At 53.9% G+C, this 25,869-nt stretch overlaps 1 protein-coding gene across 4 annotated transcripts in view; it reads left to right on the top strand.

Annotated features, from left to right (window-relative positions):
- The window catches only part of JADE2 (jade family PHD finger 2), a 114,399-nt gene that overhangs the window by 28,886 nt on the left and 59,644 nt on the right, over positions 1-25,869 (top strand). For 3 of the 4 annotated variants that reach the window (XM_067304736.1, XM_067304733.1, XM_067304735.1), the window contains exon 4: positions 24,821-24,878. In XM_067304736.1, coding sequence (XP_067160837.1) covers positions 24,821-24,878 — 58 coding nt within the window. Of the gene's footprint in view, positions 1-19,409; positions 19,746-24,820; positions 24,879-25,869 lie in introns of those variants that run through there. The other variant, XM_067304734.1, reaches the window with a different exon arrangement.

The following is a 25,869-nucleotide window of genomic DNA, read 5'->3' on the forward strand; positions in this document are numbered from 1 at the left end:
CTTCAGTGCAGATGTGCTGCACAGATGTAGTCTTTGAAAATAGGTAGGTACAAACACAGGATGTCTTAAGACAGATTGCATTTAGCGCAGTTTAATAGTTCTTTACAGCCAGAGCCTTAGTGTGCTTTGGTTCACGATGGTAATTAGTTGGATTAAGTTGCACCGGTCTAAACAAAGTATTAATGAGACGGTTACAGTAGGTGGAATAAGCAGCAGTCGTCCCAAGCCAGTGGCAGAGGCAACAGTCGAGCGTTTCCCATGCGTTGTGCCCAGGTGCTGGGTGCTCCCGGTGCCTGGCGAGGGGGTCTGCAGCCCGACACCGACACCGCTGCCGCGCCGGCGCGGGGACCGGGCACCTGCGACTGGTTCTTGCTCTTCCGCTCAGTCTGCAGAGGGGCCACGAAATCCACGGCGGGGGCGAGACGGTGCCCTGGGCGGCTGGAGCCAGCGGGCGCAGGCGGTGCTGCATCGCGGCCACGGGGCTGCGGCGCGGGCAGAGCGCGTTTCCACCGTGCTAGGCTCAGCCCGGCCCGGGTCTCGGGCTGCTTTTGCCTCTGCACCTGGGTTTGCCCCCCAGAGCTCTGCAGTGGCCTTGACCGAACTGGCATGGGGACCGCTTGTACTGCCGAGGTCTTGGCAAGCAAACGGGTACCAAAACCCCATCACGAGTGCTCTTAACGTGCAAGAGACGAAGGATTTTTGGGAGAAGGTGAAGCAGCAAGGAGAGAAGTAGACACAAGATCAGATTACATCGTTGGTATGTTTTAATTACATTGTTTAATTCCAGTTTCTAATGCTCTAAGAGTAGACATCAAATAGAATGCTAAAATTATTTGAAACCAAGCTGCAAGTCTCAACATCAGAATGCCTCTTACACTTATCTGTGACCTTTTTAACACTAAAACCACTACATTATTATTATTTTACATCTTCAAATTATTATTAGGCTTCTGAACTGTGCTGCAGCTTGATTTATAGAAACTGCTTAGTCACTGGCGCTAGGGCTGGACGGCGAGCGAAGGAGATGCTCTTCGGGGTTCGAGCGGAGGCTGCTGCCAAGACCCAGCCGCTGCCCTTGGCGCGTCGTTGAAAGCGCCGAGCGTTTCCCCAGCCCGGGCTACCCTCCACTGCTACGTAGCTTCTGAAACTCTTGCAAATAAAATAAACCTTCCTCCCTCTAACAGCTATAGGTGAATAAATTTAAAGGTCCGATTAAAGAAATAAGAATCCCCTCCAATTAGTTGGGTGAGATTCATTTTGTTCTTTGAATGGAAAGCGATCTTCTCTTTTGCTGTTCACTTCACCCAGAGCAATGCCCTAGTTTTAGGGAGGCTGCACTTCCGTGAAGCTGAGATTTGACTCTTGGAAGAAGCAGTTTGCTTAACCGAGAGATGTAATAAATGACAGGGAAACGAGCACTTTCTGGAGTGCTGTTGAAACCGGTGGCGGGGGGGGGCCGGCGGCGAAGAGGCACCTCCTGCTTTAGGCTCGCGCCCAGGGCAGGCGCGGGAGCCCGCGCAGGGTGTCCTGCGGTGTCACCTGCGAAGGTGCAGCCCTGCGAGCGTTTCCCCTGCAATCCGTGCAACGCCGCTGCTGGGGGAACGGGGATTTTCAGAATTTAAAAAAAGGAAAAAATGGGGGGAGGGTGTCTGCTGCCGCACACTCACATGATGAATCGTGATGGTTTCAGTGACCCCACTCATGGGAGTAAATACTGTGAAGAGAAATTACAGAACAGGCCCTTACAAGAAGAGGGTGTTTTTTTCTGGATTTTACATACACTGGGGCACAGTAAACTTTAATAATTTACCACTGTCTGAACAAACCAATTACAAACCTGTTTCTTTTTATTATTTGCTGAGTAATGACTATACTAAGCTCTTTATAAGGCATATACAGTGTAGGGCTGAGGTTTGTGATTTTGTATATGCACTGAAGAGTTAGTGACATGTTGTCCACCGTTTTTTTTAAGTGAAACCTCACTGCCAGCGCTGCCACTGTGAAGCTCGTACAACAGGCAGTCCTGGGTTTCTGCGTAGCTGCAAGCTGGATCCCTTCTAAGCACGCAACAGGCAGAGGAAAAAATGAGATCAAACATTTTCATCCCAATTTCTTTTGCGTACAAGTTTAAGAATCAGCTAGTGAAGTGTGCCTGTTTGCAAACACCCTGGTATCTTGAGGGTTTAAATGGGATAGTTCAAAGAGCACACATCAATTAAGTAGCTTATTCTGTAATTTTATTCACACTGGAATAAAACATTGTCAAATATTTTCAGGGAGCTAACAGAAGAAAAGCAAGGATTATATTTGAGAGAGTCCAGTGGATGAGAAGTGTCAAAGGTACAAAGTCCTAAACTGCTGAAAAGAGTTGAAAAGAACAGATTAGTTCTTTTCTGACTCAGCTGCTTTATTCTTTTTGATGTTGTTTTTTATTGCCTTTGCTCCTATAGCGCCTTGTGGTCACCCACAGTGAAAGGTCTGTAAAAGTGAAAGGTTTCGTGGCTGTGAAGTCACCGGATAACCAGTATTCATTGCCCAGTCGGACACGGTTACAGTTGTTTAGAATACGGCCAGAAATGGACGGGAATCAGTCGGATTATGTAACAGAATTGGACTAGAATAAAATAGGAGATGGGAAGAACATTAAAAAGCCTGTACCAAGGAATTGCACACCCAGGAAACAATGTCTTTTTATGTATCTTGGATGTCATAAGTGGCATATGATAATCCAGTGATGTTCATAGCCATTTCATGGAGCATCTAGCACCACAACGGTGCGTTTCTACCCTTCTCTTCATCAAATAATTGCACTTGCTCCTGGTTACGATACTGGGTCACTGTTCTCAGGAACTTTGCGTCTTATTTCTGACACCGCCTCTCGGTCCTTGAAATAGCATGGCTCAATCTGAGCTTTCAGTCTTGTAAATCTCCGGTACTGTGGGATTGCTGGAGTCCGGGATCGGATGGGAGCCTGGCTCCGGAGGGGGCGAGAGGGCGGCCGCCTTTGGCCCCGGGCTCTGGTGCCAGGGACCCGCTACCTGGTGCTCATCAGGTGTCAGCGCAGGAGTGGCTGAAGGAGGAAGGTGCCACCTCCCTTAGCTTCTGTGTCCAGGTTTGCAAGTTTGCCGTCGTGTTCGGGTGCTCGGGGCTGCCCTGCGGGAGCAGTGAGCCTGATCCCGAAGGCTTTACTTGCTCTCCTCTTCGCAGGGGTATCTCTGAGGACCTTGTTCTAAGTAGAGACATTAAGGCTTGGCCTAACAATAATCTTGTTGACTTGGGGCATTGGGGGGCATAAATTCAATGCACTTGTGTTTCACTGAGCCTAGTGTTGGCTGTGACTCTTTTGCTAAAAGGAAATCTCTCCTGAAGCCAGCAGGGCCCTAAATGCAGCAAAAATTAGAATATATAGAAAATGAATCCTGGCCTGACAACATCCTGCAGTCCTTTCTCGGTTTGTATCCATTCCTCAAATATTGTCTGCCTGCAGTCCAATAGTAAAGTCATATTTATTTACTTGGCTCCACTGTGTTAATGAAAAAGCCACTTAACAAAACAAATAGAAGGAAGGACATTTGCAACCAATTATGGTATTGCTGATGAGTCAAATTTCAGTAGAAATTACATGTTGAAGTTCGTTCTAGGCAGCTGATCAATTACCTGGTAGCTTGGCATTGGTGTGCGGTATCAAATTAATAAATCAATTTAATTTCACTCGCTATGCCAGAATATATATGTATATTCAATACAACATCAATATTATATAATGATGGTTAAAATGAATTGGCCAAACTCTGTGCTCTCTTATCTACTGTGCAACCCCACTGAAGCCCAGCAGCGCTCCAGCAGAGGAGAAGTCAGTGTGGAATTTGGCTAGCTATTCTTTAAATATACCCTTGGGCATAATTTAAAATCATGTTTTTAAAGCCTTTCTTTTTTGCAACCACAAGGGAAGTTAGCGCTCCAGCATATAATTCAGGGTTCACCAAATTGCCAACGAGCTATCTGCTTATAGAGGAAGGCTTGCTACGTGCTCCGGCTCCTGGGGAGGACCGGAGAAAAGAGCCGCTTTCTCTTCAGTGGCATCTTTGCTGTTTTCTGCCCGGCTTCCTCTTCTTAATTAATTCTGACATTTTAGCTGTCATGATATGAACTTGTTTTAGAAGTGCAGCCCTGAAGCACCATTTTTTGCTGAAAATGAAGTTTGCTTTAAATATCGGAAAGCAGACATTTCCAAATGCCTGAAAATTTTGTAAGAGGCTGGAACGCTGAATTACAAGAGATTCGGGAAGTGCCAGTTGTCACTTGCTTCCACACAAAATATCACCGGTTTTAATGCTTCGTGCTCCTGTATTTTGTTCCCGTCCCATTGGATAATGTTGCTATGATCTGCTTCTTAGCCCTCGCTTTCTGTGCCAGTGACAATTACATTCCAGCAGTGGTTCCCAGCTCTGCCTTACTTATCCTTCAGGGAATACGCTATTATCGGTAAATGTTTATATTTTGGTAGCATGCACAGGCCCTCGCTGGGAACTGAGCCACGGCTGTGCGAGGCGCTTTGCAAACGCAGAAGAAAAGACTATCCCTGCCCCGAGGGCCTTGCGTTCTGCAGGTACGAACCACCTGGGGGACGGGGATGCGGCACGCCAAAAAGGAGCGCGGTAAGGCAGCGCCCCTGCTTTGGCAGCGGAGGTGTCGTTGCGTTTGGCTGGCGTTTAACTGAACGCGGAGGTGGGGAACGAGAAAAGGAGAGAATCACAGCGCACCGGCTGCCCGGCCATAGCCCCGACTGCATCTTGTAGGGTTTTTGGCAGAAGCGAGTCGTAAGGAGAGTTTTGAATGAGGAGAAAGGAGTGGCTGTTGAGATTTTATCGGGAAGGTTTTCCCAGGCTTGAAGGAAAGCTTGGGAGAAAGCAAGTCTGTGCTTAGGGAAGGAGCTGACAGACGGATTGCAGAGGCTGGCGGGCAAAGGTTATGGGTTGGTCGTCGGTAGGCAGCTTGTTGGCTCAGCGAGGTAAGGGGAGACGGGGAAGGGTTTTAGGAGCGAGGGCGAGAAGCTAAGGAGCCTGTGAACTCTGTGAACGAAGGACCGGTCGGTGCGACTGGGGGTGAGCAGATGTGGTCTCGAGGGCAGCCGTTTGCCGCGGTCAGGGTCTTAGACCTGCAGCTTGCGGTAACCGCTGTGTGAAACGAGGGAGGCTGGAAGGAGAGGCTGGTTATTTAAAAAAGGGGATTTTGGAGATGTTAAAGAGAAAAAGAGAAGAGCAAGTTTCAGAAAGGGTTTCCAGAGAGAAATCTAGTCTGAAGCGTGTGGGGTGGATGACGCTGGGGGCCTAAGTGGGTGGGAAGAAGGAGGTGTCACCCATGTGACAAGAAAAGGGGAAGACCAGGGAGGACTGCAGCAAGCCGTCAAACCCTTACTGCAAACGGTGCTGAACTCACGTTAGAGAGGACAAGTAGCGATGGGAGTAAAAGGGTTCCTGACTCATTTCTGTGTGCTCCTGCAGGCACAACGTGACCCGGAGGCTTAAGCGTGCGAGACTTTCCATCCCACCTTGGTGGGATAAACCCTGCCATCCCCTGACACAGCTGCCGCATGGAGCTCGGAAGGTCTCTCCTGCCCAGCGTGGGAATCCTCCAGGGTTTTCCTGGAGGTTATTTTAAGGGGAGAGCCTTGCTCCCTGCTTGAGACAGGCCATAGTCACCAAATCGCCTGTGACCCGCAGACGAGGGAGGTTCTGCCACGGCAGAGCCGTGGTCGCCTCCATCTGCGCTGTCTGTCCTGCTGCTCCTCGCCAAAGCTGGGACCTCAGAGCCTACTCCCGCTTCCCGGAATGGAAGTTTTTCCGAGGGTGTAAAAGGGCCACGCAGCCTCTGGCTTACATGGAGGGAGTGGAGAGCAGGGATTTGAACTGTTTCATACATATGTTGCGTTCTTTTTGAGATATTTATATGAGTATTTGTAGGATTTTTTTTTATGCCGTTACTGATGGTAACTTATCCTTGCGTCACAAAATGTAAATGAATGTGGGGAGTACCCTGGAGTTTTAGTCAGTGTGTTTCTCCATAATCTGACGCTAACTTCACAGTTTCTTTTGGTATTTCCAAAACTTCATAGCCGAAAAATACTATGAGAAAATCTTGTCTTGTGGTGTTTTATCCTTTCTAACTCTGGCCATCACTCAAATCAGAAATGGCAGTGGCCTGTGGAAAAACGAATAATAATTAAAAATGGATGCTTACTTACATTTTTTCAAACCACCAAGCTAATTTACCCATTCCTAAGAAAAGATGCAATCCAGTAACATTTTCCTAAATGCCAGAATGCAGAATAATGTGTAGATGAGGTTTTCAAAGAAGGTTTCTTTATATTTGTCCTGTGAAATGAAGAAGATAATCAGCTGTTTCTTTCTCCCATCCCACATATTTTCGTCTAGAAGGTTTCTATTAAGTGTATTTGTTTTCCTTCATTCATGTGCTTGGTTGGAAAATTATTTCTCTTTATTTAGACTTTTCTGTTTGTTCATGTTAGAGTTCAAGGACAGGGGGATTTATATTTTTATCTATATATGCAACCAGATAGGCTTAGAGAGCATCATATCCCAATACGGTACAATATAAAGAAGGCGTAAAATCCGTGATCTAGAGAAATCAGAAACTCCAGAACCCACCGAAACAGACGGCCTCTGGTGTTACGACGTGGCGGGTCAGCTCTGAGATCAGTGGGAACACTATCTCTGGAGAAACACGGCACCAGACAGGCCCTACGGCCCGTCTTTGCTTGGGGCGCGCAGATGACACACACAAGGATGGGCATCTCTGGCAGCCCTTGATCCACAGACTTTTCATCCTGCTGTGCCATCAATAACGCATTTGCATACGAAGGCAACTGGGTGAGTAATAGCTGCCTCTGCAGACATCAAATGCTAGAAGTGTTTTGCGGTAAACCTGTTGCTGCTCTGGGCAGGGAGGATACACTTAACTCAGAACGGCCGGGATGAAAGCCTTTGTGGCAACATCTGTTCTTTGAAAGTGGCTGAGCCCAAGCAACTGTTTCGCTATCAGAATAACTGATCTACCGAAGCACTTAGCACCACTGCGCAGAAGAAACGGTGCCAACACAAACTGTAGTCTTGAGCCCTCTTGCTAGTGTTCATACTTGAATCTCACTCCGTCAAAACATTGCTGTTAGTTGCAAGAAAATGCTGGACTTAAGGGAGTTTCCTATAGGCTGCTGATTCAAATCAGGCCGCGCTGGTGCATAGCGAAATCACAGCAGTCGCTCCTGGCCGGCTGGTCCGTGTCCGTGTGAACTGCCGTGGTGGTGTTTGCCCAGTTCCTAGCCCGCAGCGGTGCCGTGGTGCAGACCTGTGATTGCCACCGCGGTGTGAGTCCGGGAATAAGCTAGATCTGAACCTCAAGCATCTGCTTGTATTTAAGATGGTTACTTCCACGTCAGGTGGTGTTTTGTAGCTGATGGAAGGACCGAGGACCGGGGTGCCGGACTGCTCCTGACTTTGGCCTTGGCCAGTTATATCAGTGGAACAAAACTTTGCTCTGGGTGCTTCTGTTTTACGTGGAGATAATGATGCTGATCCCTTGATGAAAAGTGCTATTAAAGAACCACATTAGGATTATAATGATTATTATATTGGCTGAACAGTGTACAGGAGCTGCCAGTGCTTCTGCTGTGTGTGCCCTTGCAAAAGGAAAAAAGAAGGAAACTATGGTAGGGGTTTTTTTCCCAAATGTAAGCTGAGGAAACGCATGATCTGTGAAACAGCTAATACAGTTTATTTACTGCGCAAATCTGAATATCTCTCACAATTTCACGTCAAGATAAAATCCAGGCATTTGGTTAAAATGGTAACTTAATGCTCTAGAGGTTTAATTACCACCACTCTACAATCAGAATCAACATGAAGTGCAGTCTGTAGCTCCGAACTTCAGCAGCAAATGGAGCTCTCCACAGAACAGCCAGTGAAAGGGAGATATATAGCGTGCACTCAAATTTTGTGGTCCTTTCCACAGCTGAACATGCAAGTCTGCTATTGCTAACTATTTTCTGTCAAACCTCAGGTTCTCCCTTAGCTGTTATCAAGCTCCATAGTCTCTTGTTACTATGTTTTAGCTATCACTGTCTATAACTTCTATATAAACGTGCATGGTACTGAACGAACATCGCTCCCCCGGCCCTGCGGATGTCTCAGACAATGCTGAGATCACGCCACTGACCACATCTACAGACTTCTTTCCTAAAGGATTTAGGACTTGCAGATCAGACATAGGGCCAGCCTAGGTCTTACGTGGTACTCTCTTGCCTCTGCAAGCTAAGATGTCTTTTTCCCAGTGCATTTTCTGAAGGAGAAGGCCTGACTTCTTCACCCGTTACAGATTTCTGTGAAAATTGCATGCGCTCTGTATTTTACTCCTTACTGTGCAAGTCAGCTTTTTAGTGAATTTATCCACATTACAGCCATGCTCCTGCCTGAGGCTGAGGTAGATGTGTGCAGGCAAACGTGGCCAGCACAGGTATTGCTAGCAAGGTGGCTGCAGTGCCCTGCCTTTTGCCGGAGTTTTTCAGCCCCTGGATTTGCATCACTTGATGCTCCTGAACTGCTTAACAGGGCAGAGCTGTTTCCCCGGGAGCTGTAGCAGCAGCTGCAGAAGTTGCTCTCGGAGGAACTTTGCTACCGTTCCTGCTGTCCCTCTGCTAAAGGAAGAGTTAATTTTTTTCATAACCACCAGCCCCGTACAGCAAGCGGCACATTTTGTATCCTGCCCCTGCTGGCCTGTGGAAATAAGAGATACCCTGTTAACAATCCTTGTCCAAACAAACCGTCGGCCTGGTTAGTGCCAGCGCTTTCCATCCAGGAGCAGTATTTGTTTTTCCATGCTCTTAATCTTATAAATTGAATCGAGTCTGATAAAAGTGACTTCCAGACTATTGCACAACGTTCGGTGTCTGTCAGGATGGGAGACGCACAGACCTGACCTTGAACTCGGGACGTTTTCTCCCCACAGGTAGAAGCTTCCCAAAGTCGGCGCCGTCCCTCCCAGGGGGGGAAAGGTCTACGGGAGCGCCCGGAGCGAGGCTTCCCCGGCAGCCGCCCTCCCGCGGCAAACGGCTCGGGAAAGCCGAGCTCCGCATCCTCCCCGCGGTGCCGGAGACTCCCCGGAAAGAGCTGCAGCTCTAGCAGAGCATCGTGTTCTTTCTCCAAAAAGGCGGCGGAGGAGAAATCCCGTCCATATCTGGCACAGTTCAGCCCCCAGGGATTAATTAGAGGCTTTTCCAGCTTTTCTTTCAAACCCCACAGCGTTGGTCTCTGCCCCACTGAAGAGGGAAAGGGAGAGGCATGCTCTCTGGTGAATCACCAGGCTGTTTCAATTTTCAGTTTTTCATTGCAGGAATATTTTTTTCCCAGGGGAATACCACTGCAAGGCCAAACTTGGGCTTCTCCGCGTCAGACCACTGTCATTAGTACGAGCCGCAGACCTGGGCGAGGGGCAGGACAGATGATCCCCGGCCTTTGCGGTCCCCTCTCCTCCTGGAGGCTTCTCTCCTACCCGCTGCCTGCGCCCCTCGGGAGCCGGGGGCAGGCGCCGTCCGCGGAGCGGCAGCCCTTTCCCGCGGGAGCGGGGACGGCAGTTTGCAGCCACCAGTGCTGCTGCTGCTGCGGCCGCGAGGTCTCCTGGACCCTGCGAGGTCTCCTGGACCCTGCGAGGCGCCGGGGCCGTGCGGCCTGGAGGAGCTGCGCTGCCGGCGCGTGCGTCCCCCCCGGAAACCCCCGGGGCTCCTGCGACGCCGGCTGCGACGCGGGGCCGGGAGCGCGGCCGCCGAGCCCCCGCCGGCCCGTCGGGCGGCAGCAGGGCAAAGCGGTGCCGGAGCTTTTAGGTTTCCCATTGTCATCCCAAAGCTCTTCCTCCTCCTCCTCCTCCTTCTCCTCCTCCTCCCGCTGGGCAGCAGGATGGAGCCGCCTCCAGCTGGCCTAGGAGGCTTATCAGCGCTGTCTGGCTGGGTGTTAACGGGCCATTTGCATAAGTACCTGTCCCCATCATATGCCACGCAACTCGCTGGGTCTCGTTTTCTTCCGGCTGTCAAGAGAAAATTAAACCGACCCCCCCCCCCGCTTTCGCACCTCGGCAGCTGGCACCGTCTCGTGTGCGGGGAGCGCTGGGCTCCCCGGGGACGCGGCCCGGCGCTCGGCACTCGGGAGGGCCTGGGAGGGGGCTGCGCGATGGGCAACACGCTGTTTCCTCCTGACGAGTAAGGTCAGCCTTGCTGTTAGCTGCATCATAAGTTGAGATGCTTAAACTCAGGTGCAAAGGAAGACTCACCCTAGTGCGCCAGACTAACCCGTCGGGATTTGCTATATTAAAGCATCCGTAGGTCCAGCTCTCCTCCGAGTGTTGGTCATGACCGTGGAGTCACCTCTCCAGGTAGGAGCTAAGCGGGCTTCTTTCTGGTCGTTAGCTCTGAAAGGGTTTTTCATCCATAATAAGAAAGTCATTAACGTTAAACCTTCACTGCTAGGTACGATTGATTTGAAGATTATAACCACTATAAAGCGCGTATGTGTTGCATATACAATGTGTTAAAATCCTGGCATGGAGGAACTGTTGCTCCGGTGGTCGTCTGCCATCCGTGGAGCTCACCAGCGAAGCCGCTCGGACACACGGCCATGCTGCTGCAGCCTGGCGGGACCGATTGCCGCGGTCTGCTCAGATGTAAATCCATACCAATAGCTGGTACGTCCTCTGCGAAGGGGCTGCAGTCCCCTCCTGCGAGACGACGAACGTAATGATTTGACGAGTCTTCACCCTCTCTTACCGCTGTGATATGTTATAAAATCAGGTGCACAACCTCGAGGTCCTCTGGCTTGCGCTCACTGATTTCCAGCCGCCCTCGATGTGGGATCCTCTCTGCAAGGAGCTGGTAGCATCCAAGTATTTTCTTCAGAATATTGCCCAGAAATGCGTACTGCTGGTGTGTTGTACTTCACTTCAGTGGCTGGTGAGTCAGTTAATCAGCTGTCCCTCCATCCATCCATCCATCCAGCCGCTTCTCATATGTAAAGGTTATTTATTTTAGACACTACACCTGCAGAATAGCATATTTCCAATGTGGCTGACATTCATCACTATAAACTGCTTTTGATGAAATATCGGTTGAGTGGTGCATGGTGTGCATTGCTCCTCTGATAGGGAAGGAGGGAAGTTTGGTGAGAAAAATAAGTAATTCATATCACGTTTAGTCCAAGTTGCTAATGTGACAGCCAGTATGCAATGTCCTGGGGCAGACCGAAGCGCAGTTTTGTGCGGAAAGAGGTGAGTTGAGAGTGGAATCACAGAGAAGCAGCAATTCGATGTGAATGTGACTGTTGAACAGGACCGGTGGGTTAGGCTGCCCCAAGAGAGATGCAGGGTGAGCAGCAGAGGGAGAAAATAAAGGGGAAAATTAAGCAGGCGCTACACTAACAAAGCCATCAAAGAAGTGGCTAAATGGGGAGAAGGACCAGGAAAGGAGAGACTCATGAAGCCAGGAGGCAGGTGTCATAATCTCGGTCCTTCCTTTAGAAGAGCAGCACCCAAACTTTCAGCTCATGCAGATCCAATAGCCACTTCTGGAGGCCTTCAAGGGTTGTAAAGCCATGCTGGCTTCTGCAGTACAACCAGAAACGTATCTGATTTGTGACCAAAATTCAAATACCTGCATCTTTCCACCCTGGCACTGGCGACTGCATGTCCGGTCAGACGATGGGTGTCCTGCAGAGGACGTGGTGACGTGACTGGGCATGTACCCATCGCACGCACCTGCATCTGGCCACATGAAACAGGGCAGTGGGCACCAAGAGCAATTCGCTGTCCCGCTCCCCCTTTGCTCCCTGTCGTCGGAAGCCGGGCGGCGCGCCAAGTCCAGCTGCTGGGCTGGGCATGCTGGCCTCGGCGACAGCTAAGAACCCATCAGGTGTGGCTGCAGCTTTCTTTAATTTACAGGCAGATTTCGTTCCTAGCCGCCCAGGCTAAAAGTGATTTGAAAATTACAAATCCCATAAAATGTGGATTATGTGGATATGTTAAACCCAGAATAATTGAAACTAAATTAGCAGGATTACTCCGGATTCGTTTGGTATCATCCGTCTTCCTCCTTCATTCCTCCCCAGAAGAGTTATGCCCTTCTGAGCATCGCGCTCGGAGCAGATGCGTTTCAGCGGCAGCCGACAGGCAGCTCCGCATTACGGATCCCGGTTGCATTCGATGAGTGTTTTCCAGGCTCAGCAGTGATAACGAACGGAGCTGTGGGCCAGCGGTGCAAAGAGAAAATCAGACAGGACTCGGATGCCCACATGGTATGCAGCTTGCTCGGGAAAGCACTCGATTTGCAGGAATGGTGGCATGAGCCTAATTTTAGTCTCATTCTATCAGGGGACAAAAAGACTAGATTGGTGTCTCCAAATTTCAGAGGAGCAGAAGGTGCAGATCTCGGATCCAAAATCTTCTTTACCGTCCCTCTCTAACAGCCCTTTGTACCTTATACTAATAAATAATGCCACATGTGCACAACTTGATCCAAACCCTGAAGAAATCGGTAGGAACTGCTGGATCCTCCATACTTTGGAAATCCGATCGTGCTTTATGTGACTCAGTATGTCTTTAGGAGAGAAATTTCAGGCACCATTTTTAAAAGCTGGTATTCTAGCATATTGTATCGGGTTCTGACAATACTTAGAACTGATGAATTTTCTTGAAATAAATACCGTGGGAAGCTGCAAATCTCCAGAAATCCCTCACTTTCCATCTTTATGTCTCTTTTCCTCCAGTATGTTATCAGCTGATTGGCCTTGTGGCTACTCTTAGCTCTCTCCGAATCGTGCCGTCACCGGTCCTGCGCACCGTGTTTCTCCCGCTGGGTTTGCTGCAGTCGAGACGAGTTTACCGCTTGGGAATATTGCGGGGGCAATGAAGTAGCCGTGTCAACCCCCATATGGTTAAAACTAACCCCATAAGCAAACCTTTATCACTTTATTTATGACTTTTGGATGAGATAATGGGTTTCCACTTTGAAAATAAAGCTCTCTACTTCAACATTTATTTTCTATAAATGCCTTGGCATTTATATTGCAACAGGAGACTATTCAGTGACATTATCTGATAAATATCGTGTTATGCAGCTGCAATTTACAATGCATATATTTTTAACGGTGCTTCTAAACTAAATTAAATGCTTCTAAAATATGGTACTTATGGAAAACAAATGTCTGTTCTAGCAATTTTGTTTTTCAGGGTACACTATTTTTTTAAAACCAGATACCATCTTTATCCTGTCAGGCAGTAAATTATGCACTTGCACTTCCATAAATTCTCCCCTTGGGAACTTAGTCAATGAAATGGAAATGTCTTTTTCACACCCTCAAACTCCAGAGAAATAAGAGTGGAACAGCCAACTTAGTTATAAACTGGATGTCTACAGGGAATCCATATAAAAAGTGGATTAATGCCGTCTCGGTGCGCGTGTTGTTTAGCGTGCGTACCGTTCACTCAGCCGGTGCGTTGAGTTGTGACTCATATCTTTAATCTCTACCTTTTTCTTTTTTAATTGGGAGAGTAATCGCGTGCTCTGCGACGCGGAGGGACCTGCAGCCCGGAGGACGCCCGCCGCACTGGGGCGTTAAGCTCCGGCCGAAGCGCGGGCGCCCGCGGGAGCGCAAGCCGCTTCGGCACAGCCGGCCCCTCGCCGGGGCGCAGCGCGGGAAGGGGCCGGGCGAGGGCCGCCCGCGCGACACCCCTCGGCGCGCGGGGCAGCCGGGCCGTCACCCGCCCGGGGCCGCCTGCCCCCTTCGTGCCACTATTCCAGGCAGCCTTTTGAGGAAGAGTCGTGCGTTTTATAAATTTGGACCTTTAAAAGCATAATCGTTAGCAGGCTCTGCCGTAATACTCGCTTTGAAATGTCCCAGCTGCTCCTCGCGCAGCTCGCCGCACAGAATTTGCCCATAATAGTCAAGTTTCTTGACACCGAAGCTCAAGCCAGCTCGGGGAGCCACATTACCCCCCACTATATTTAATTTGGAAAGCCTGAAATGCCTATAGGAAGGGAACAGAGGAATAGAAATGGGAAAGTTCCTTAGGGTGGAATCTGCCTACGGATCCGTGCAGGGGGCGAGGAGCTAGACCCGGGCCACCGCCGGAGCAGTGCTCCGAGTCGTACGGCTCACCGCTGGTGGTTCGTGTTTCGCTGGATCTATTTTACTCCTGAGGGCCTTTGAAAGCCGCGGTTATTTCAGCCTGGGGATGCTGCTGTACTCGATGCACTTCGTAACAGAACTGAACGCGGAGAAAACGGAGGAGCAAACAAACAAAAGGAACCTTGAAATTCGGCAGAAGAGATTCAGCGCACGAGAACACGAGGCTGAGCATCGGCACACAAAGCCGCGGAGGGCGGCATCCTTCGGAGGTAATCCCTTCGGAGACTGCCATTTCCTAGGAAAATGTTAGAGCAGCTGCTGCATGGAGAGGATTCCTCAGCGACCTGCCCAGGGATGGCCGTTTGTAACGTTATAGCTATTTTTTGGTTTACAGTTTATTTTGATACGCAATTCCTAGCTACTGAAGGTAATTGAGATTTCAAACAAAATCTCACTCACTATCCACTGATCTGCCAAATCAGATTTTCTTCTCCTGTAAGTAGAGTATTTTCCCCGCATTTCGGAGAGGAAAAGAACTATGCAGAATGAGAAGGAAAAAGGACACTTTATATAATGATGTAGTAGTTCATTCTAGAAGATGGGAATGATTATTATTATAATTTAGAACAGAGCTTGTTCTTTTTTCCTGCTACTGCATCTGCTTACTATTCTCCAAGTTAACACCTATTTTAATAGAAGTCAAATTTCACGATTACAGCTGAATATCGGGCAACCCTACCTGGGATACGGCTGCAGAAAGATGCTCAGCATCTTTGCGCTGCCCTCCTGGAGCGGCCGAGAGCTGATCTGGTCCTTGGGATAAATTAAAGTAGCCATGAGATGTCTTTGACTTCTTCCATCTCGCAGAGGCCTCAGAGGAGGGTATCGAAGGCAGTAAATTAGCAGGAGTGAGTCTCCTGCACTGTTTTCAAGTTGCACGGTGCTTCCGAAATTCCCCATCGGAGGAATTTCCCCGCTTCGGGGCCGGGGCTCACGTTACTAAATAGATAGTTTTGAAAGCTCTTGGAAAGACATTGAATTTTCCTTGCATTTGGGGATTGCTCGCGCTCCCTTGGATCCGTCCCGTTCTTGTGCCTGGCACTAATCGATAGCACAGGAATCAAACCCGATGGCAACCCGGCAACTGGGTTTTCTTCTTTTCCTCTCCTGTGGGACCCGTCGGTGCTGAGATTTTTCGTCTTTGGTCAAGGCTTGTTGACAAGGTTTATTAACTCTTAAGTGCTGTGAGACGCGCTGTTCTGTAGACTCATCTTGGAGGCTGCGTTCACAACTTGGTGATCACTGATACCTGGCGGGCCAATTCCCCAGTAAAAATCAGTGGATTTACATGCAGTTATGCCAGCACGGCGTTTCTTCCAAAGCGCATTAACAGGCACGAAACACGAGCGATGAAAGCGGCAGTCTCACGGCACTTCGGGGGACTCGCTTCTAGTGACTGAATTTAACGCTAGAGCTCATGCAAAGCTAATAAAGGCTAAACCCTTCATTTAAAAACATCTGTTAATTCTAATTACGTGCTCATCATCCAAAGGTTACCTGGTTTATTCTTTTAGGTATGCAAAAATAAGCACTGGTGAATGAAGATGAAAGGCAAACGCTGCTGCTTTCTTCCCTGGAGATCATATTTCTTACTTGTTGCATAACTGCTTATTTTAGCATCGATCAGCTGAGCCTTTGTTGTGTAGACAATTCTGTCCTTTCAGAGGATTTGTGCAGTGCTATTTCTTCCAAAATGCTATTTTTGTTTTTATTATTAGATTTATTTCTTCTCTTAGCAAATGCCAACTGACAACACCCTGTCAGAGCTCTTCATAATTGTTATATAAATGTCTCGCTATGTAAACTGAATATCGTATATTTAATATACGTGACCTTTCTGTAGAAACATTCATCAAGTGTTATCTCTGTGTATATTAGATGTATGTGTTACATAGACCTGTTTGTAGACATATTTTGTATAAATGTGCATATATGGTAGCCAAAAATCTGTTAAGCGCATGATCAATGCTGCAGAGGGAAGCACTCAAAATTAAGAAATGTCAGAATTCAGTGCAACTTAATAAATGCCCTTTTGTTGGCGCAGAACAAGATTTTAATTGCATGATCGGATACTGTTTTTCTTCTGTACCTCTGTCTCGTGCGGCGGTGCATGAGACAGCCAGGGAGGTGCTCAGCAGTGCTGCATCGTTCCCGTTGTCCAGCGTCCGACGCCAGGCCTTAGCTCAGCACATCATCCACGGACCCGGCTGCTTGGCAAATCCACAGCCACAGAAGCACAGCTCCAACGCGCGGGGGGCAGTTTTCAAATCGCAGCTGGGTGCTCGTGTTCCGGCTAGCGGAAGTGCAATGTCCAGAAATCCCAAAAAAGCGGCAGAAGAGTTTTTCGGCTGTGGTGCGGTTTAGGACCAAAGCGGTGCAGCTGGCAGCTTCCTTGGAAGACAGAGTTAGTAATTTCCTTGGGAGTTTTCCCATAGTTCTTTCCACTACGCTGCATCCGTGCTTGGGCACCTTAAGTGATCGTCCCCGAACACCCGTCCTGGGTCAGGGCGACATGCAGACGGATCGAGGTCAGAAGTTTCGGCTGGTTTTGGGCGCTCTGTGCGAGAGGCACAACGTCTGCTTTTCCAGAGCATTTATCATGATGCAGCACTTTGCACATGCAAGCGCAGCACCCGCTGCTTCCAGCCGTAGCTGTAAGATGGATGTCAGCAAATCGGGCTAAAGCTCTCAAGCTGAACGCCCACAACATGGGAAATACAGTCAGCAGCGTCCAAAAAGTTGGGTTTAATGACTGTGTTAGGGAAGTCCGTGGCAAAGGCAAGGCGGGAATCAGGTTCTCCAGGCCGTTTTGCCCTGTCTTCGCTGTGAGACGCCGTTCACATCCCGTAGCCCATCGCTTCGCTCCACGGACAGTGTTTGGCGCTGCAGGGGCGACAGGGATCTGGCAGAAAAGTGTTTCCTTTCCCACTTAGCTACACGGCAGGTCCATCACATGCAGGGGTCACAGGAGAAAGAGACTGCGACTGTGTAACGATGAATTGCATTAGAATATATATGTATCGAAAGGCTCAATAAATTTAGACAGAAAGCCTCCACTCGGACATTTCCTAAGGTCTGGTGGCTTAACGCTGCGATGCGGAGGCAGGTGAAGTCGCGGCGGCGAGTGCTGCAGCGTGCCGGGCAGCGGGGCCGCCGCGGCGCCGCGCTGGCGGGGGACAGAAATAGCGTGTGGGCTCAGCGCTCAGGAGTCCCACCACCATTCCCGTGCTATCGGCAGAGCTTTTTTAGACTGACGGCTGAAGTGTCCTATTCTTCTCCGGGGCTGCTCTCCGGAGAAGAGCCTCCCCGGAGAAGATGGCAATGTCTTATTACTAAATGGGAAATGAACGGAGTGCTTTTGCAGCGCCGGGAGCCCGGGCCACCTCCTCTTCTGGCCCAAATTGCCTCCTTCCCGTGCTGCCCCTCTGCCGGGGCTGGCTTGTGCCCGCCGCCGCTCCTGCTGGAGGTCACCGCCAGGCCCCTCGGCTCCGCTGCCTCATCCGGCCGCGGTCGCCACCTCCTCGGCACGGCATGCGCCCGCCGTGCCGCCGCTTGCTCCCAGTCCTCCTCCCAAACCAACTCCCCCTTCCCAAACTTGCCCTCTTTCTTCAGAGCGTTGGCTCCTGCCGGGCCTGGCACCGCGGAGGGCTGCGCCCACACCAGGCCCTGAGCACCCCAGCTTTTGGTGGTGGCAGGCTGCTTCCGGGGGGAATGGACTTTTCAGGGAATTCAGCAGCTGGTTTTCACCATGTGTTCGGAGCTGCTGTTTTTCAAGGACTAGTAAGAGGGCTAATTTGGGGGGGGTTGTCTAAAGGACCATAAAAGGCTGCCCCATGGCTAGTTTCAAGACCCTATTTCCACATACACAGTCCAAAAAAAAAAAAAAGGAAAAAAAAAGCAAACCCCACAAGAATGAGCAATGTTTTTTTCTTCCCCTTCTGTCTCCGATCTTGGAAGAGCCAAAGGGTTTTGAGTAGTTTTCAGAAAATGTGCAGCACAGGCTCCCAAGACAGCAAGTTTCAGCCTAATTCATTAAAGTTTGGCAAATTATATGGGGAGCCGACACAGGGATGCGCAGCGGGGAAGATCGGGCTGCCTGAGTTGTTGGTGGTGGTTCTTGCCGTCTCTTTATTCCCAGTGTTTTTAACCACCAGCAACAGTTCCGGAGCGAACCAAATTGCGGAGACCGTAACAGCCCGTGACGGGAAAACCGTCTTTGAGCTGAATTTTAGCGTTCTGCGGCGGGGGGCCGAGCCCGCGCGGGGCAGCGCGGGGAAGGTGCGGCGCTGCGCGGCCGCGGGCCGCCCGCACCACCGCGCCCCGGTGCCGCCGAGCGCAGCGGTTCCGCTCGGGGCGGCCGCGCCGCCGCCGCCGTCGCCGCGCTGGGACTCGCCCGGGGCGGCCGCGCCGCCGGCTGCGCGGGGGCGGCGGCTCCGCGGACGCTCCGCCGAGTCCCCGGGGCGGGGGGGTGGGGGTGGGAAGGGGGCAGGCGGCCGGGCCGCGGCGGCCCCCGGCGGCGAGGTGCGCGCAGCGGCGCGGAGGCTCCGCGGGCGCCGGCGGCAGTTCCCACGGCGCCCGCCCGCCCCGCGCCCGCGCAAGTTCCCCGCCGAGGGGGGCAGCGCGCCCGCGCCGCCGCCCCCGGCCGCCCGCCGCGCCCGCGCCGCTCCGCGATGGGCAAGAAACGTCTTTTTGACGCAGGAGAAATGGCAAATTTTAAGTACGTCATTAATATGGCGCCAAAAGGTTTTTTTTTTTTTAAAGTATAAGCTTATTTTTTTTTTAAGGTTGCAGCGGCGGCGCCGTGTACGCCTGTGCACAGCGCGGAGGCGAGAGGGGGAGTGAAGCGGCGGGGGGAGCGGAGGTAAAGAGCGCGCGCGGGTGCGTGCGCAGGGCTCGCTGCGGGGCGCCCGCGGAGCGCGGCGCGGGGGGCGGCGGGGGGGGGGGGCGCGCAGCGGAGCGCGCCCGGCCGCGATGGGGCCCGCGCGCGCCGCACCTGGCCGGGCCGCTGCGCGGCCGCGGGGGGAGGCGGCGAGCCGCAAAGCGCGGCGCTGAAGGCAGATTTGGGAGGCGGCGGCGGCGGCGGCGGGGAGGGGGGGGGCGATACCACCATTATCCGTAACCGCTCCAAAAAGTCGCCTCGCCGCCTCCCTCCCTCCCTCCCCTCCCCTCCCGTCCCCTCCCCTCCCCTGCGCGGCGCGGCGCGGCGCGGTGGCAGAGCGCAGCCGAGGAAGTGCGCGGCGAAAAAGAAACAGAAACGCGCGCGGCGGGTCGCGCCCGCAGCGGCCATCGCCGCTGGAAGCGGCGCATCCATGGAGTTACTTTGCGGCCGCCCCTGAGGGCAGCGGCCCCCCCCGGCCGCGGGGCCCGGCAATGACACCGGATTGAGCCGGGCCCGGGGCGCCCAGCGCCGGGGCGGCCGCGGAGCATCGCCCGCCCCCTCCGCCGCCCTCCCCGCCGTCACCCCAGAGACGGGCGCAACTCTTGGAGGACGCTCCGCTGGCAAAGGTAAAGGATGAGCGGGGCCGCCGGGGGGGGGGGCGGGGGGGCGGGGAGGGGGGGTTGCTTGCTCTCGCAGCGGATCGCTGTTTTGCAGCTCCCCCTCTATGCCTGCCTGCCTGCCTGCCTGCTTGCTTATTTATTTATTTATTTTATTTTATTTTATTTATTTATTTATTTTTCGGCCGCCCTCCCTCGCCGGGCCGCCCGCGAGCGGGGGGATGTGCAGCGTTTGCCAGCGGCGGATTGCGCATGTTGGTCACTCTCGTTTTAAAGTGCAAGAGGGAGGCAGCGGGAATGTAAACAAGAACTTTTAAAGGGTCGCCGCCGCCGCGCAGGCTGCGCTCCTTCCCCCGGGGGTTGGTTTTTTTTTTTTATTTTTTATTTTATTTTTATTTTTTTATTTCCCAAATTAATGACTGCGGCAGAGGCGGCTGCCCCGCGCCGTGCCCGGCCCGGGGGCGGGGGGCGCACAACGCACGGGCCGTTTCGGCGCGGGGCTCCCGGGGGGGGGGGCGGCTCGTTTTGGGGCTGCGCAGCGCGCTCGGGAGCGGGGCGGGCGCGGGGCAGCGGCGGGGCGCTGCGCGGGCGCGGGGCCGCTGCGCGGGGCCGGGCGGCGGCGGCGGCGGGGGCGTGGCGGCCGCTGCGGCCTCCGCTGCGCGGCTTCTCCTCGCTGCGCGCCCGCGCCGCGGCGGGGCGGGGACCCCCTCCGCGCAGGGGCCGCGCAGCCCCGCGCAAGCCGCCTCCCCCCTCCTACCTCGGCCGGCCCTAAAAATACCGCGGCCCTCCCCCGGCGCGGCCCTGCCGGGGGCGCCCTGCCGAGCCGCTCTGCCCCCGCGCAGCGCCGCGCAGCGCCGCCCCGGCCGCGGCTCCACCTGCCCCGGCCGCGCTCCCTCCCCCTGCGCCGGGGGGGGCGGACCCGGCTCCCCCCCCCCCCCGTCCCCTCCGCCCGCGCGGGAGGCGGCAGCGCCGGGAGATGCTGCGAGGCCCCAAAGCGGCGATTCCCGGCTCAGGTGCCGCTCGGAAGGAGCCTCCCGGCTGCCGGGGGGGGGACCGGGACCCTCCTCGCAGCAGCCCCCCCTGCCTCCTTACCGCCCTGCTTGCTCGCAGCTGTGAACCCAGACCCTCGCCGTGGGGATTTTTTTTGGGGGGGGGGGTGAGGAAGGATTTTACTCGGGGAGGAAGGAGGGATCTCAGGCTTTGCGCCTGGGATGCGGAGCCACGCTCCCGGGAACGGCGGCTGACCTTTAAGCGCTTATTGGCTACGGAGGTTAAAATAAGCTTGAGATGGAAGCAGAAATAGCTTGTAGAAAGGTTAAATCAAAGGTTAGATTTGTTTTTCCTAGGAAAATTGAGGCTGATTTCTAAAAATCAAGGCTTGGGGCGAAGGAGAGGAAAGCACATGAGCCCTGAGGGGTCCTAGACAGGGAGATGAAGTTAAGGTACTGGTGGCTGCTGGCAGCGTTTGACACCGAGGCCTGAAAGCTGGGGGGCAGGTGATGCTCCAAGTTTATTCGGGACTTTGGGGATTCCCTAGGTGCATGCGGCCCATGGCTGCTGCTGGTGCTCTGGGGCTCAGCTGCGGCCGCTCGGGGCCTGCGGGCCGGCGCCTGCGCAGGGCTGTCCCGGAGGGCCCAGGGTCCCCGGTTATCCCTGCGAGCGGTCCAGACTTGCGGAAGAGAAAGTGGGTAATGGGAGGGTAAAAACTAAACAAGTCAGAAAGGGAAAGTAAAGTCACAAATGTGAGTAATAAAGCAAAAAAAATCCCCTTCTAGATTTGGAAAAATGCAAAGCACCGGAAGTAAACCAGGGCTTGTTTTGTTTTAAATTTAAATGAGATTAAATTTGGCCCCCGGGAACTGAGGCAGCGAGCCTGGCCACCGAGGAGGAGCGGGAGATGACCCTTCCCGAGGCGGCTTAGCTCTGGCTTCGTGCTTTGGAGCTGACGGCAGCCGCCACTGGGACCCGGGGGGTGGGCATGGCCCGCCTGGCCTCGCTTCTCGCCCCCCAGCCCCAAAACACCGGTGTGGGGAAGGGAAGCGCTCCTGGGCAGCGGGCTCCTCGCTCTCCGGATGTTGGCTCCCGTGGGATGGCAGAAGGGTGACAGCAGAGCGGCGCAGCTCTGTGGGGGCCACGCGCTGGTGCTTGCTGGTGCCCCTTGCAACAGTCGCTGTGCATCCTACAGCCGGAGAGTTTGTGGTGTTGTTGCGGGACTGGGTGTGCTCCGGAGCCGGGGGATGCTCTGACTCTCTGGGAAGCCTCCTGCAGGAGCAGCGGGCTCCCAAGCGGCTCGTGCGAAAGGCGGCGCAACCCAGACGGCCCTGCTGCGGCGCGAAGGCAGGGACCTTTCCGCGTGCCTCCCTGCTCCTCGCGCTTTCTAATAACTTGTTGCCTGCCTGTTGCTGGACAGAGCGAGCAAACGGTTAAGGCGGGAGGGAAGCGCTGGTGCGCGGCGAGGCCGTGGGGTGCCGTGGCGTGCCGTGGCCGTGGCGTGCCCGCGGGGCCGCCCGGCGTGCCGCTGGGGGCACTCTTCTCTGCTCGCCTTCCTGCTTGCGCGTTGGGAGAGCAAACAGGGAAGTGGTTTTCTGCAGTCTCATTGCAGCTCGCAAACAGAGCCCGTAATTCGGCGTGCGGCGCTCGACTGCCACAGCGGGAGAGGCCGTCGCGCCGGGGCGGCCGCGAGCACGAGGGGCGCCCCGAAAGGCGGGCGAGGGCTGGCAGCGGCCGAGGAGCGGATGCTTCTTGCCGCAGCCCGGGCAGATCGCTGCCGCTTTACCTGCGGGAAGCGGCGATCGCAGACACGTGGGAATTCGTCTGGCTCGCTCGGCGTGCCGCGGGACTGCTGCTCCTTGCGGAGCCGGGGTCCCCGGGTGCCGCTGCGCGCCGTGCCGTTGGGATGCTCCCGGGAGCTCCCGGCCCTTCTGCACGTGGCGTGTTGAAGAGTTTCCAGCAAGCTGGGAAACATAAGCGGGTTTCCTCGCACATGCGAATGATGGAGCGGCTGCTCGCGGGCCGGAGGCTGGAGGAAGCACTTTGGGCTGGAGCACGGGGACCTGTCGCTGCCCCAGGTGCACCCGGCTCCCCTTGCCCTGCTCCGGGACTGGGTGGCCTCAGGGCAGCAGCTTAACTTCACCACCAAGCCCATGGCTAATTTGTGCAAGGCGCAGTGATTTAAATGTATATAGGCTGATGGCAGGGCCATCCCGGTCATTTGTTTAGCGTTAATCTGCGCCTCTCAGCCCGAACAAAGGCGATGCTGAACGCGCGGCGCTTCGCAGCGGAGCCCCGTTTTGGGGCTTGCAGGCGTTAGCGCGGGCCGGGCGCGCTGGAGCTGCAGACACTTCAGGGGGATGCTCATTTGTTTATAAAAGAAACCCACATCTGTTTCTATTTGAATTTTTTAAGCAAGCATCCATAGAAACCTTTCTGTTGGTTTCTGGCTCCGTAAAAGCTAGATTTTAGGCCAAGTTTGACCTAAGAGCGACCTTTTCAAAGTATTACAAATTTTTTTGGTATTTGTTTATGACTTTAATAATGATGCCATGCGGGGAACGGGTCAGTCAAAGGTGAAATTAGCTTTCACTGTAAACAAAGGATTAATTCTGAAGCGCAGACTGCATTTCGCGGAGACTTTAAACTGCTTAGCCATAGGCGAACTAAACCGCTCCCGGGACGAGGCTGCCTCGTCCAGCAGCACGGTGGGCTGGGAGCTCGGGTCTCATCCTGCCCGCGGTGACCACGCGGCCGTCGCCCAGCGCAGCCCGGGGAAGGGGGGCGACGGGTCCCCCCCCCCGCGGTGGGTGCGGAGGGAGCTTGCGGGCTGCCCAGCCGCGATGCGACGTCGTCCCTCGGGAAGCAGCAGCTCCCTTGCCCGGCCTGCAAGTTACCCCTTTCCTGCAAAGCTCTGCTCGATCCCGGTGGTTTTGGCCCGAACTCTGCTTTCCTCGGGCAGCGGTGCCGCGTCGTCCCCTGCCCAAGCTGTGGCTGCGTTTTGGTGCTGCTGGGCTCATAGCTGCCCCCTTTGCTCAAGCCAGGATTTAATGAGAGCAATTGATAGAGAATTTTGTCCAGAGGATGCTCTCAGGGGTCCTGGCAAACCGGGGCAAAACGCTTTTGCTAAGTGGAGCCGCTGTTTCAGCTGCACTTTGAGCCATTTCTGATCGAGGGTGGTAGGTGCCTGCGAGCTCCCGTTGCTGTGAGCTGCTGCTCCGGTAAAGGGCTGCTGCTGGGTAGACGCAGGACGGGAGCCGGACGCAGGGACCAGGTGCAGCCAAGGCGATGACCAGCGCGTGCTTCAGCTCCGACTTTTTCCCCTCCTTGTGTTTGGTTTATTTAATCTCAGTGACGAGGAAGTCCACGAATCAATAAACCTGTAGCTCCATCGCTATAATCCAAAAGCCTCTTTGCCTCCTCAGACCAGTAGGAGCCAGTTTCCAATGCGCAGGTAGAATTCCCACTAAAAACGAGTGAACTGCATTTAAATCTGCCTTCGATATCATTTCCCCCAAGCAAAACCTAATGGCTGCTCAGAGCAAGGCTGTGGTTTAATAACATCTGTTTCCCCTCAAATCGCTGGAGGAAAGTATTGATATTGCCATATTCTCGAGGAACATTTTTAATCATGTTTTGACAGGGCAGTGCTTTCCCCAGCACTGATAGTTAAAATGTTTACGGTGCTTTGCAGCATTATCCCTTATAACGGTGTGATAAAACATAGCAGGTATGTTGTAAAACCCAGGTGGTTTTACCTCTCCCGCGGAGCGCGGGTCTTCGGAAGCTAAAACCGCGGGGTTTTAACCCGCGGGACGGGCAGGGGGCTGCGGGGGCCGAGGTGCCGGGGGGCTGGGGCGGCGCGCGGTGGCCCCCCGCGCGCGGCGGCGCCCGGACTTCCCCCGGAGGAGATCTCCCTGGGGTTGTTTTCTTCCCTTTTTAAAGCCCCCGGGGTGGTTCCCGTCGCGAGGGTGAGCGTTTGCTGGCGCGGCCGGGGCGGCGCGATGCGCGGGCGCTCGGAGTGACGGCGAGCTGCTGCCGAGACGAGCTGCTGCCCGAGCATCAAGGGTGACGTTCGATTTCTTTTGTTGCAGATGGAAGAAAAACGACGAAAGTACTCGATCAGCAGTGATAACTCCGACACCACTGACAGTAAGACCTTTAACTCAAGGCTTTGAACAAGATAACTAAGCGGTTCGCCTCCAGCAGGGAGAGCGTCGCAGTAACCGCTGGGCGGGAGCGGAGGGAGCTGCCTTTGCCGGGCAGGCTCGGCTCGGCTCGGCTCGGCTCGGCTCGGCACGGCGCGCGGGGACGCCTCGTGGGCAGCGCATTGCTGCTGCGCGCCAAGCCGGTGCCGATCTCAGCGTCTGGCCGCCGGCTCCTCCGACCCGCTGGAAGCGTCTCCCGCGTGCCAGGCGTTTGGGTGCGGGAGAGCGGCAACCGCTGCCGGTTGCAAATGGAGCAGAAGCCTCCGCAGACGCGTTGTCCTTCCGCTCGCGCTGCAGCCTGGCACCGGTTGGCTTTTGCCCCGGCTGTACTGGTGGGAAGGGAAGTTTAGCTGGAGTCAGGGCAGGATTGGACCCTTCGTGTTTCCTTCCCGGGAGCTCAGGAGTGATACGGAAAAGGGATAGTTGGGCCTCAAGTCGGAAAAGCTCGTGAGCCCACACTTGCTTTTAAACATGTACCTCGCTTCATCCTCACTCAGCGGAGCCCAGAAACATGTGCTTAACAGCAAACATGTGCAAACGTGCTGAATTCGGGCTATAAATAGAGCGCTTCCCTCTCCCACTTATTTCAGGGTTGCACCCACTGCAGCGATGCTTTAGCTCTTCGGTACCTCAGGGCTCCGAGATAATCCCGTGCCTGGGCTCCCTCGTCTCCCATCCCGTGCCCAGGCTCCCTCGTCTCCCATCCCGTGCCCAGGCTCCCTCGTCTCCCATCCTGTGCCCGGGCTCCCTTGTCTCCCATCCCGTGCCCGGGCTCCCTCGTCTCCCATCCCGTGCCCAGGCTCCCTCGTCTCCCATCCCGTTCCCGGGCTCCCTCGTCTCCCATCCCGTGCCCGGACTCCCTCGTCTCCCATCCCGTTCCCGGGCTCCCTCGTCTCCCATCCCGTGCCCAGGCTCCCTCATTTCCTACCAGTTGC

The sequence above is a fragment of the Apteryx mantelli genome, chromosome 14 (assembly GCF_036417845.1).
Source record: "Apteryx mantelli isolate bAptMan1 chromosome 14, bAptMan1.hap1, whole genome shotgun sequence".
Taxonomy (NCBI): Eukaryota; Metazoa; Chordata; class Aves; order Apterygiformes; family Apterygidae; genus Apteryx; species Apteryx mantelli.